At 36.5% G+C, this 12,950-nt stretch overlaps 2 protein-coding genes across 3 annotated transcripts; one reads left to right on the top strand and one right to left on the bottom strand.

The window, feature by feature from the left end:
- Positions 1 to 1,628: 1,628 nt before the first annotated feature.
- On the top strand, positions 1,629 to 2,473 carry LOC137243209 (uncharacterized). Its single transcript, XM_067770613.1, has one exon. The coding sequence runs from the start codon at positions 1,688 to 1,690 to the stop codon at positions 2,372 to 2,374; it is 687 nt and encodes a 228-aa protein (XP_067626714.1). The 5' UTR covers positions 1,629 to 1,687; the 3' UTR covers positions 2,375 to 2,473.
- Positions 2,474 to 3,194: 721 nt separating this feature from the next.
- Positions 3,195 to 9,594, bottom strand: Ttc7 (tetratricopeptide repeat domain 7). Of its 2 annotated transcripts, none has more exons than XM_067770612.1 (9): positions 9,055 to 9,594; positions 7,712 to 7,991; positions 7,530 to 7,641; positions 6,531 to 7,473; positions 5,902 to 6,462; positions 5,325 to 5,422; positions 5,159 to 5,272; positions 4,408 to 4,604; positions 3,195 to 4,335 (listed from the first exon to the last, which is right to left on the bottom strand). In XM_067770612.1, exons 1-9 carry the CDS (start codon positions 9,176 to 9,178, stop codon positions 4,203 to 4,205), a joined length of 2,562 nt encoding a protein of 853 aa, XP_067626713.1. In that variant the 5' UTR covers positions 9,179 to 9,594; the 3' UTR covers positions 3,195 to 4,202. The 2 variants fall into 2 exon arrangements, with proteins under 2 accessions (XP_067626713.1, XP_067626712.1); XM_067770611.1 differs by having other exon boundaries at positions 3,197 to 4,335; positions 5,325 to 5,452.
- Positions 9,595 to 12,950: the final 3,356 nt, after the last annotated feature.

Raw genomic sequence — 12,950 nt, 5'->3', positions numbered from 1 at the left:
ATGGGCGCATAATCATAGTCAAAATAAAATAGGTTTTAAAATTAGTTGCAGCCTTTTGACAGAATTTTCTATGAGCTATCTGTCAAAAAAGTTGCAACTAAATTTAAGACCTATTTTATTTCGACTATGAATATGCGCCATGTACTTTAAGGCAAGGTGCATACGAGGCTACGTTTCAAAGACGCGTATTAGACGCTGCAGGCGAAATCTGTACGCTTTGATGTCGAACACATGTACTTGAATGGGGAGCTGCGTACGAGGCATCAGCTGCATGAAAGCGACAAAGTATGAAAGTTTCATGTAGCTAGGCGTACAGCAATGTTGGTCGCTAGGCGTAAAATGTAAGGAAAATAAATAATTTGTTTGCGTGCGAAACTATTTAAATGTTAATAATTCTATCAGTATCTTCAGATTTTGTGTACGTTTCTTCTTATTTTCAACAAAACAGATGTTTTATATTAGTGCTACCAAATGAAAATGTCCCTCACAGAAAACATTAGGCATCAATTTTTTTAATTTCCAGCGAATTACTCGCCACTCGTAGCAGACTGGTGGCTCTTATAATAGCCGTGTTTTTTAACACGCGTATATCCGTTTACGCTTAAACTTTATATTGACTGCTAAGGGACAAACTATAAATACACCTCTGAAATTGCTGCGCATAAATTTTGTCCTACTAAATTTCAATACGCATTATACTCAGATGTAACTGAAATATGTGTCTTTGTTTCACCCTGTACACTAATTCTATGTATTATATGTGTGTCCACAATTCATCGCAACTGATTCAGCTATATGTTATACCCTATGGCCATCAGAGCGTTGCGTCTCCGCTTTTCGGTACACCCTGTTGCTGTAGCTAGTTGTTTTACCACAGCCGCTAGATGGGTCTCCTAAGCATTATCTAAGCGAAGATAGGCGTTTTTTAACACGCGCAAACGAAACGTATACGCGCGTGTTAAAAAACACGGCTAATATTTATCCTCTTTGGTGCTACCACATTAAGTTGATCCAGATCGTTTCAATGAGATTTGAGCGTCAGCCAACTCAATGGAACGTTCCTTTTGTTTTTTTGCTCGCCTACCGAAATGTAACGTTTTCTTTAAGGGATAATTAAACTTCCTTAACGGCCAATTAAATTTCCTTAACCCTCACGACATAGTCGTAACCAAACCTATATCCATAACCATCTCCAATGTTATGGATTAATGATGTCTTAACCTAAAAATCGTGAAAATTTCATAAATATGAAGAAAACTCAAAAAATTACAAACATTTTCTACAAAAAATAAGCCTCTGACTCATAACGTATCCAAAACAATGAATAAAATCTACAAAAAGTTATTAAATTCACCAACTCAAATATTTTTAGGTTATGGATATGCCGGGAAACCAAAAACCAATTGGTTGGGTATGATATGGTTATGGGGTTGGCGTATAAATAGATTACACTGATTTCCATAAGGTAGGTTCGATCACCTGTTTTATCTGGTTATGGTTTTATGGTTATAAGTTACCAATAATTGGCCCTTTACAAAACAAATTTTGTTTTAGTGGTTTAAACCAAGTTTAAACTATGAACAGCTGATGTAGAAGAAAACAGCTGCTAGATGTAAATCACATTGGTTATTGACTTTGGCTTCAGCGCACTTCAACGGCTACGTAATCTCTATTACATTTCTCATTTATGGCGCTTTCACTTGCCCATAAGGACGATATACCTAAAGACGCAGTTATTATTAGTACTGAGCAGGCATTAGCTTACCAATGGGGAGTCATTTCGAAATGGGAAAATCGTTGGGAGGTATGGAGCTTACGATTTGGACCTGGCATACTCGGCGCTATGGCAGGGGCCGCTGGTGTTTACATAAATAGTCATTATCGCCACAAGCTGAAGCTCGGCAATTATGGCAAAGTATCTACATATTTGCCCATCGTTGTTATTCCCACTATGTTTTCTATGATGGCGCATAAATTTTTTGTGCAGCGGTCTATCATATTGGATGATTTTACCGGATGCCCGCTTTGCTTACAGATACGTGCAGGTGCAGTTCAAGGTGCTTTAGGTGTTTGTTACCCAACAATATTGGCACCATTTGCTGCTTCCATGTTTGCCACACGCCATTTCACATATCGGTTGCCATCTATAACAGAAGAACCATTGGAGGTTTTTAAATTATGGAGAAAACTTGCGCGTCCCATATTTCCAGTGTTGGGTGCAGCATTGGCTGGACAAGCAGTAATTGCTATGTATATCACATATAAGGAACAAATGCAGAATTGGAAGTTGCATATGAAATTGAAGCATCTAGAACAATTGGCTGAACAGCAGTTGGAGGAAGAGAAGATGCTGGAGGCGGCAAATAATTTATGAACTGAATTTTAACAATACAATAAAGATATATTTCCTAAGATATAAATAAAAGATATACTTTGTGGGGTGTTACGACATATTGTGTCAAGCTGAGAAAAATCTATCATTAGTTGGATCACTTCTGGGACTACCCTTTTATATTCTAGACAATCAAGGCTTTCCTACTAAAATCCGGTCAAGGATTCAACGGAAGCACTTTGTATATATGTAGGGGTGCGTAGTTGAGCCCAGTTCAATAAATTTTTAGTTAAACTAAAATTGGAAAACAATTTCCAATAATTCTCTTAGAAGAGTAAGGAAAACAGTTGTTGGAACAACTTTACTCTCTAATTTTATTCCCCGTCGAATAGATGGACCTACCTGTAAACAATTTTACGATGATCCTTAGTTTGTTATTGGAAATTTCATTACGAGCTAAGCGATATCTCTCCAAAAAAGGTGCCTAGAGTAGGAAATGAGAGCCTGTGTGTTTTACCCCTGAAGGGATCAGAATTTCCTCTTCCAGTTTGTGCGGCACTGCACAAAAAGAACGAATTTCTTATTACTACAATAAAGATTGAAAGTTCTGAATTTTGAATCCAGATATGACCTAAGATTTTTAAATACTCGAGTAAAATTGTTTTCAAAAGTGCTAGTAGAATTAGGAACTATATATAGGAAAAAAATATGAAATACTAATTGATATACTTCTCGAAAATTAAAAATATGAATTTGAAAAGAAACACCAATAACCAACTTTAATACTGTTTATCTTTATATAATTCTACGACTTACTTTATATGAATGTATTAATAGTTTCATAATTGTATAATTGTATTCATATATAACATATGTGTCTATTAAGGGAATATTGATATTATTCATATGTGTTTAATGAGTGAATTACAATGGAATAAGATTATAAATTGGTAAATCAGAACTATAATCTTTCTCAGTTATATAATTCATTTTGTATAATTGATATATATATATATATCCTCGCGAAAGATTTATATACTTAATAAGTATGTATTCATGTGTATATACATAATAGTTTTCATACATAGTATTAAGGTAAATGTATAACTTTAAATTACTGAAACACACATTGAATACATTAACTATTTGTAACAAATTTAAATTCATTAAGTAAATTTTCTCAAATCTGTGAGAGTACATAATAGTATGATTAAAATAAGTTGTTTCGTCGAGACGGTTTAACAGATTAGTGTATGAAAAAGTCATGAAATAGTATCTAAAGTCTCATATTTCGATTTGAACAAAAAAATGTTCACAGAGAATACTCTCGGTATACTTTTGCATCGGAGATAATATTGCTCCTCTAGCCCTAATGATGGCCATACAAAATTTCTTTTTCGCTCTGCTTTATCAAATCCTTTGTATTGTTTGCTGTAATACGAGCCTTGATACATTTATTTTCCATAGGCATATATTTTTAAATTGTGTTGAAAGTTTTGAGTACATCTTTACATTATTAGCCCTCATTAATAAATATTTTAATTTTATTATGGCTACACATTTACAATATTTAGTATACAAAATTTGATAAAAGAAACAATAAAAATATCAACGGTGTATATTAAACAACAATTAACTAGTGTAACATTTGCTAATATATAAAACATAAAACACACCGATTACGATAATTGTGAAGTAAATTTTCACTGCTATAAACTAAATTTGGTAAGTGCCTATCTTTTTCAATGTAACTTATCGTTATATGTATATATTTTCTTTCAGCTTTAACAAAAACTCATTATATCTTAGTACACTAAAGTGGCATAACCAATTGCTAGCATCATTTGACACGCATCTCTTTTGCTTCTACTCAATCGAAGGCCAATGGTATTGAGGTAAATGGAAGTACAGGACATGAAGGTTCTAGTTGCAGCGCAGTTGCCATACAATCAGCAGAGGCAGTATAATCGCCCAGGGTTTCCATAACCTTGCCCAAGCTGAACCTAAAAATGCAAACAATTTATTATTTATTTAAATTATGTCTAAAATGATCCTTGTTTAAGACAAAAGTTTACCATATCTGCGGCCAGCTGGGATCTAAACGCGCTGCATCTTTTAACATTTTCTCAGCCAGCCGTGGTTCGCCAAGTACATGATGTGTTTCGCCGAGTGCACGCAATGCCTCCGTATGATAGGGATTGGCTGCAACAGCGTTGAGAAAGCATTGTTTAGCATCGTTCCATTGCTCGAGATATAAGTAAATTTGGCCGCGCTGAAAGATATTAAGGATACATGGTTTGAGAAATTGTATTGGATATATACAGGATTAACTTGAAAAGGTTGTTGTTGAATTAACGACATTATCAGTTGAAAAGGTCTCTGCCGATAGCGGTCTACTTTAGTATTAAGGCCTACAAATCAATAAACAATCGATTTTTTTACATTTCCTTTTATATCGTTAATTTTGTCCACGTAAATAATTTTATTACTATTTAAAATTTTTTGATAATCTTTTTCGTCTGTATGATTCAGACCAGGCATGCTTAACCAACCAACCGTTAAGCATGCCTGATTCAGACGATGGGACTTTAAATTACATATTTCATACACATATTTCACATACTACATACAGAACCAAAATGGATAATGGTTGAGGGAGTAAATCATGAATATGAATATAGCTCTTATTTGCTTGACGAGATACCATAACATCAAAGCTCCTATTCTAATTGCAAATGAAAAAGGTAAGATTCATACAGACCCTAACAACTGAATGATGCCAAGTCTGGAAAGGTTAGTACCAATACATTTTGTGGCTGGCTTTACCATGAACATAATTTGATGTGAGAGAGGATAGATTTGTGATGCCTCTTGTACGCAATTCAATGCTTCATGTGGCTGTTCGATATTTAGGTAGACATCGGCCAGTAGCAGCCAAATCTGTGAAGAGAAAAAATATTTTAAAATTTAAAATAATATGTTTATGCGTTACCTTAATCTGTATCATCCATGGACGTTGTGGACCAGGTCGCGGCGTAAAAGAGCTTAACGAACTAGCTGCTTCGCTCAAAGCCTGCTCCACGCGAGAGACTGCAGCCAAAGAAGCAGCATAGACAGAATCTGTTCATGATAAAATATTCACTTAAATATTTATTTACATAATTGAGAATAACATAAAAACAAACTTAAATAGTTTATGAAAGATGGAGCGATATGAGAATGAATATTGGACTACCAATAACAAATTTTGATTTTGCGAATACCAAATAACAGTAAAATTCTTCTTTGCTTATGCTTGTGCTTTTGGCTTGTGCAGATATGTTTAAGATTGGAGCGCTCGCAACCAGATTTGCCATATTGTGAATGGTTTGCAAGCTTAGGCGAATTTTCTAATATACAAAGTTTAACAAAACATATTCACTTACAAGTTTATGTACATTGATGCGTAATAGTTAAAAATATTATCAGAAAGAAAAAGTTATAAAAAAATTGTATGAAGTAGATATAACACGCATACAACTATTTGTCTCTCTTTGTAACTTTACCCTTTGACTTTCTACGAAACTTACTTGAATCCTTGTCAGACATTTGTGATGAGACACCTGTCTGATTTACATGTACCACAATACTTTTCGTATCCGAATGCTTTTCATCCTCCGGATTCACTTGTCCTTCATATAATTCACGCCAAACAGCCAACATTTTTTGCACTGATACCAATGATAGTTCGGCGTCTTGTAAATGCAGTTGCAGGTGGGCTTTAACATGCAATAAATTCAAATTGTCCGGAAATTCGTCGACTGCATCCTCAACAACAGCCAATGCTTCACGTGGCCTACGCGACGCCGTTAACAACAAAGCGAATAAATGCAAACTGGGCGCATGCTCGGTGCGTAAAGCCAATGCAAAACGTACATGCGTTAGAGCTTCAGTAATATTTCCAAGTAAAGCATATTGTAAAGAAAGATAATATTCACAAAGATGATCGTTGCCATCATTTTGTACCGCCTTTTCAAGTGCTTCTAATGCCTGTTTATTGTACACGTCACGCTCTGATTTGAGCGTAGTGAGTATGGCCAATTGTTGATAACCAATGCCAACAAAAAGTTGACTACGTGATGGACGTAAAGCTTTAAATTAGAAATTTTGCGTTAAATATAAGTATCGATTTAATATGTTTAAATCTTCGGCTACTTACCTTTCCCTTCACGCTTTAGCGCTTGCTGTGAAAAGTCAAGTCCTTCTTTAATTTGGGCAAGCGATTCATAGCACAAACGCGCCGCAAGCAAACATGGAAGCGGGTCGCTTGGAGTCAGTTTCATGGACTCTTGTAGTACGCGTAGCGCATGTGCATGCTTGCCACATGCCATTAAACTAATACCATATTGGCGCCAAATATGTTGTTCGCCAAAAGAGAATTTCAGCGCTTTCTCAAAAGATTCCTGCAACATATTCACCAAACCCCAACGTACTGTTGCGAGTGTAAGTAAATCATATACTGCGGAAGCATTGCCCATAGCATGCTGACGTGCTACACGAAATTCTGGACTTTGTGATAGCACTGTATCGCGCACTGCTAAGGCTTCAGATATGAGTAATAACAAAAGCGTTTCCTCGTGATGATTACGTGGTGTAAACTGATTTCGAGCCGCATATTTACGCGGTTTCCACAAACGTTTTGTTGCTGTCGAACGGAGCGCCTGTCCTGTTGGCTTTTTAGTGAAGGGAGCTGAATAAATAGTTCCAGACACACCTCGCAATAATACCTCAGCTAATTGGCGTGCTAAAGTGAGGCGTAATGACTGGGTTGTTTTGGTTTCAATTGCATTTAACATAGCGCGATAGCATTCGATAGCCTCCTGCAATTTACCAGCTTTGATTAGTACAATTGGTGCACGTTGCAGCGCAGTTTCGAGTATGGCACCCATGCGACGATGAAGTTCATGTGCAGGATTGGCAGGTATGGCCGTGGATATGGTTAAACTACTACCACCTAAAGATGACTGTAAACTGCTTGTGGTATTTATGGCCAGCATAGAACCTGCATTAGCTGCGCTATTAGTTGCCGAGGAATATGTAGCAATATCCTGCTCTTGCAAATACAACAGTCCCAAATCCGTGGCACGCTCGAAACAAGTGATCTGGAGGTAAAAGAAAATGTAAATCTGTACAAAATTAATGTATTCAAAGAAGTTACCATTTCTCCTTCCTTTTCCGCCTTTTTAAATTTTGAAGACGGTTTACTGGTTTGATTTTCCAAGCACAGACCTTTTATGGCATAGGATTCTGCTAAAATTTTTAAGCTACGTCTGTAAAATATTGCAAAAAGAAAACTATTAATCATCTAAATATTAATTTTTCTTGTCTATTTTAACTTACAGCGTCAACTCCTTTTCCGCTAATGTATTGAGTTCAGCTTTAACAAAATTTTCTAAACTTTTCTCATATTCACCACAGGCGTAGCAAAGTTTGGCTAGCAGCAGATATGCATCCAATGCAATGCCTGCTTTTTGCCCATTTTCTCCAGTGACTATTTGTAAACAGCGTCGTGCTTCTTGCAGGCCAGTTTTGGCTTTGGCAAAATTACTTTCGATGGGTGCATTTTCTTCGAGGTAGTTTTCGAGCTTCGCCTCCCCAATTAAAAAGTTTGCAAGACAATCTTGAAGAAGAATTAGAATGTAAATAAAAATCTGATCGGTAAGGACACTTTCAATAGCTAAAACAAGTTTTCCGAAAATCCGACCAAGTTCTGAAATTGGCATCCGGGTATTGGGTATATATCATTTGAAATATGTTATATATTACTTTAATAAATTTCAAAAAGGTAAGGGACTGCAGTCAAAAGCTGTAGAATTCTCATTTATAATAGGTTACCCACCCTTTTCTCTGCTATAACGACTCTACTATTAACCTTAGAACAAACAAAAATTTAAGAAGTGTGATGGATTTTCTTGAGTGTTCTCCTCTATTAAATTGAGCAAAGTATTGATACGCAACGTCTATGACGACCTAATCACAGGCATATTTCAGTACTTTCTGCAACCCATTCGAAAGTTATAACTGTGTTATTTTCGGTGAATTGCAGAATGTGGTTGGTAATGCGTATGAACATAATAATTAGATGAAGAGCGCCAAGTTTCGATATAGCGGTATTCCTTAACTATTATCATTATGGTAATAGCCCGACCTTCAGAACATTCTAGATCATCGCCTGCTAACTATATATATTATAGATTCATATTAGTACCAGGATTCGTAGGTGCAGGTGACAATTCGGTTCAGCAGCTGTGAGGCTATAAAGTTTTATTTTGCACTAAAAATCCGTTTAATCCTTTTTACTTTTACTGATTGTGGTAATATTTTAATGTTTTTTCTTTATACATTCATATATGTATGTCATCTTTGATGTTGCTGACGCTTTAACGATCACAAAACGATGTTTTTCGTTTTTATTTTACTATGTCGCCTTTACTTGCTTGATGACATAATAGCTCGGCCATTTACAAAGTTTTCGCTTTGTACATTATCCATTATAATTAGCGCAAATGAGGAAAGTTAAATTTTTTTATTGACTAAAACCAAGTTTCAAGGTCTTTTCTCCCCCACTCAATAATTAAACTGCCAGACTTAAATAAATATACCTACCCAGAAAAAATGTGTTTCTCATTTGCCCCAATTCTTTAAATAAATTATTATACAAGATATGCATTTATCAAACATACCATTATTGGGCGATCCCGTTTTGAGTTCCTCTGTCAATTCAATAACTCGCTGCCATTTGCCTTCGCTTCGACAACTTTCAATAAGTGCTTCAACTTTTGTTGTATTACGCATTCTGCCGGCCATCACTTATTTATTTATTTAAATTGCACATATGTATGTTATTATTTCTTTTTTATGTTTAGATGTGCGTGAATGTAAATACCCAGTTGAATCATACATTGGTATCCACTATCTCTTTATTGGATTTCGCTCGCCTCCACCACATCACGTGGAAATTTATAAAAGTTGTACTCGGTTTTCACTTTCACAGGGATATTTTTCTGCTACTTCCGACTTAAGTACTTCTGCTTCACTCATTCGGCTCCGAGGCATGTGAAGTTATTTACATTTATTAATTTCTTTAATTTTAATTGGGAAATGCAATTTTCCAATAATCCAATAATTTTAATAAATTTTCACACTTGTCAAAGTTTTTTTTATAGTTTTTTGTTGCTATTTTGAAATGTCAATCTCTTTTCGTTTGACAGTCATGTGCATTGTGAATGATGACAAAGTGTGATGTCTTCTGCATAAACGTCAAAATTCCAAAGTGATTGGATCACCTGATTCGTATTTGACTATCGCTGTCTCATTCTGTATCTCTTTCTATCACCCGCTGAATATAGGCGCGGCCATATTGAACAGCCTGTCAAAACGCTGAAAAGTAGCCATATTGAACATCCTGTCAGGCAGTTGACAGATAAGAGATCACATTTTGTCATCATTCACAATGGTCATGTGTTTCTCAACGCGCAGCTTTGTGTGGAACACATACCATAGTCGGGCGCATGGTGATGTTGAATATTGCAGTTCAAATATTAGGGTGTGCGCCATGAACATTTTAAGGTAAAACAATAGAACAGGGAGCGTAAAAATATCGGTAGAGGTGTCAAACGACGCGCCTCCACATCAGCAGTAATAATCCGTAGGCGAAGAGTACAAATTTTCACTTCTTCAAAGGATATTAACGAAAAACTTCCCCAGGCCCATACAGGCCTTTGGCCGCGCTTATAAGAAATTACCCCTATCGGTCGACCGATGGGGTGGGAAAAAATTAAATCCGTGAAAAATTCCTTTGCACACAAAATTTCCTGTGTACAACAACATTACAACAATCACATGAAAATTGCCAAATTGCTGCAAATAACTTCGGACAGAGATACAATTTTTCTTTTCCACCTCAGATTATTGTTGTCGAGGTTAATACGCGGATGAGTATTAGCAGATGACCCCTGTTCTAGACTTTTGCCCTTTTTTATTTTAAAACGGGATAATATATACTTTAAAGTGCCGATGCAAGAAATTATGCCCCGCACAAGACATCAACGCTAACGGAATGATAATACTATGTTTATACTTACGCAAATGTTGCTCTGATACAATGCGCTAACAGTCAAAACACATGTATAAACAGTGTCGCTTTGAAAATACGAAGCGGTACGAATTGGCTTCGTTTTAAATCGGCAGTTCATATCGGTTAGAACGATCGTATTAATACTTCTCGAATTCAATGTGAACTGAAAATAACTTTCTTCGCACAATTTTTTTTATTTCAACTGCATTAAATATACTTTGGGGTTTGAAAACTGAGTTACGTATCGTAAAGAAAAGGTCATGTAAATTTTATTGCAAAAATTTTACAATTTAAAATGTTTAATAAAAAAAAAAATCATACTTATCTATTGGAGGACCGTTGCGTTGATAACTCTATAGTAGCCGTGTTTTTTTTTTTACACGTAAACGTCTATACGCTTAAACTTTATATGGACTGCTAAGCGACAAACTATAAATACACCTCTGAAATTGCTGCGCATAAAATTTGTCCTACTAAATTTTAATACGCATTATACTCAGATGTAACTGAAATATGTGTCTTTGTTTCACCCTCTACACTAATTCTATGTATTCTATGTGTGTCCACAATTCATCGCAACTGATTTAGCTATATGTTATACCCTATGGCCATCAGAGGGTTGTGTCTCCGCTTTTCGGTACACCCTGTGGCTGTAGCTAGTTATTTAACCACTGCCGCTAGATGGGTCTCCTAAGCAATATCTAAGCGAAGATAGGCGTTTTTTTTTTCAAGCGCAAACGTAAACGTATACGCGTGTATAAAAAAACACGGCTAGTACTGCAAGTACAAACGCTTTAAGAAAATATATGGTAGGCAAAATCGGTTTTGCACCATACAGTTATTGTGTTGATATAAACAAGGTATAAGATTAATTTTCCCTACCGGGTCTCTTTGAATCCCAATCACCACCACATACAAATCATACAAAGAAGATTGCGCATTGACAAGTTCAAAATTGCTTCGTTCTGCATCTACGTCGCATTTGACTGCTTGAGCGAATGAAAGAAAGAGAGAAACATAGGTACACTATGGAGAGAAAAAGAAGAGCTAAAGGAAAATGACGTAAAAATTGCCCATAAAAAACAGCTGATCTTTTGTTTACATGCGCAATGCGCACTCTTGTATGAGTGATTTGTGCCATCACAAATCACACACAGAAGATTGCGCATTCTCGAGCAATCTTCTGTGTGCGATTTGTGAATCCCAATTAATTAGTCGAACATCTCTAAAAAGTTGCCATGATTGGGGCAGCTCCTTGTAGTGTACTTGCTCCGGGAACGCGTTGAACCTAGTCCCAGAGAGAATATATTTCCTCCACCTCCAACGTTTATTAGAAAACGCCAACTTTTGTTCACGACAATTGAAGTCTCAAACTCTTACGCCTTTCACTCCAATCTCCGCATTTTTGAACGGAGCAATGTCGAACAGCAACCTCCAGGCATCAACATTTGCCAGCCGATAGCAGCATCCACATTACGTGTAACGATTAGTGACTGAATACCATTTTTAATCAAGCGATAACTGTGCAACTGTCAAACTATTTGTAAAAGTTATAATAAGCTAAGGATCTAACGAGCACTATTTGTCGCTAGTTCGCATATGCCATTAAACAATGAGTTTCGATCACGGATCGTAACACGTACTACGGGCCCAGGAAACTTACCCACCCTTGTGGTAGGAAATCGTCATAGCTAACTATTTCGACAAATAAACTGCTTTGACTTGAAATCCATTCTTGCATCTGCCGGATTGTTTTTAATTGATCGATGTGGTAGGGAAATAATAACCTGCAATAATACCAGAAATTCGTTCTTACATGCCAACCTAATAAAACCGCACTGCGTTTTTTTTCCGCACGCAAACAACCGGCGTTTTTGCCCAACCCAAATAAGCATGCGTTGCGACAATGTAAATCATGTGTGCAAACGTGAAATCTAAATGTCACGCAGAACAAAAATTGGAAATCGAGTTAGGTTTTCACGCAGCAAATTCAATTTGGGTTGCTCACATACAAGTTGTATGTGCATGAGACATTTTTGACAGAAAATGACTTGCGTGCGTTTATATTAGGTTGGCATGTTAAAGGGCCTTAATATGGAAGTCAGATGGGTGGTTGACCAACATAAATGAACCAAATGCGAAATGCGTCCAACGAACTGTAAGATATAGGTGAGCTATGGTAAAAGTGCCACCATATGACAGTGCATGTGACACGTGATACGCTTTCTACACGGTTAACCACGGCAACCCACATCAAGCCAAAGAAGGAATTTTACTTTCATTAGTCTAAAAAGTTGCCGAGGGCGACCCCGCCTAGAAAAATTTTCTTCTAATTGAAAAAACTTGTTTCTAAAGTTTTTGATGTTGCTTTTTCCGGGGCGTGAACCCAGGATCTTCGGTGTGGTAGGCGGAGCACGCTACCATCACAATATGGCGGCAGTGTTTGGCAAGCACTCCGAGTGTATTTCTGCCATGAAAGGCTTTAAGTGAAAACTCATCTGT

This window comes from Eurosta solidaginis, chromosome 3, assembly GCF_040869045.1.
Source record: "Eurosta solidaginis isolate ZX-2024a chromosome 3, ASM4086904v1, whole genome shotgun sequence".
In the NCBI taxonomy this organism is placed as follows: Eukaryota; Metazoa; Arthropoda; class Insecta; order Diptera; family Tephritidae; genus Eurosta; species Eurosta solidaginis.
This window is presented reverse-complemented; position numbering and strand designations above follow the sequence as displayed.

Excerpts from the sequence above, each read along its gene's own strand:
- Ttc7 (XM_067770611.1), bottom strand. The coding sequence starts at position 9,178 with ATGGCCGGCAGAATGCGTAATACAACAAAAGTTGAAGCACTTATTGAA. Across the intron at positions 7,642-7,711 it reads GCGGAAAAGGAGTTGACGCT|ACGTAGCTTAAAAATTTTAG; the intron begins GTAAGTTAAAAT and ends AATATTTTACAG. Across the intron at positions 7,474-7,529 it reads CGGAAAAGGAAGGAGAAATG|ATCACTTGTTTCGAGCGTGC; the intron begins GTAACTTCTTTG and ends TTTTACCTCCAG.
- LOC137243209 (XM_067770613.1), top strand. The coding sequence starts at position 1,688 with ATGGCGCTTTCACTTGCCCATAAGGACGATATACCTAAAGACGCAGTT.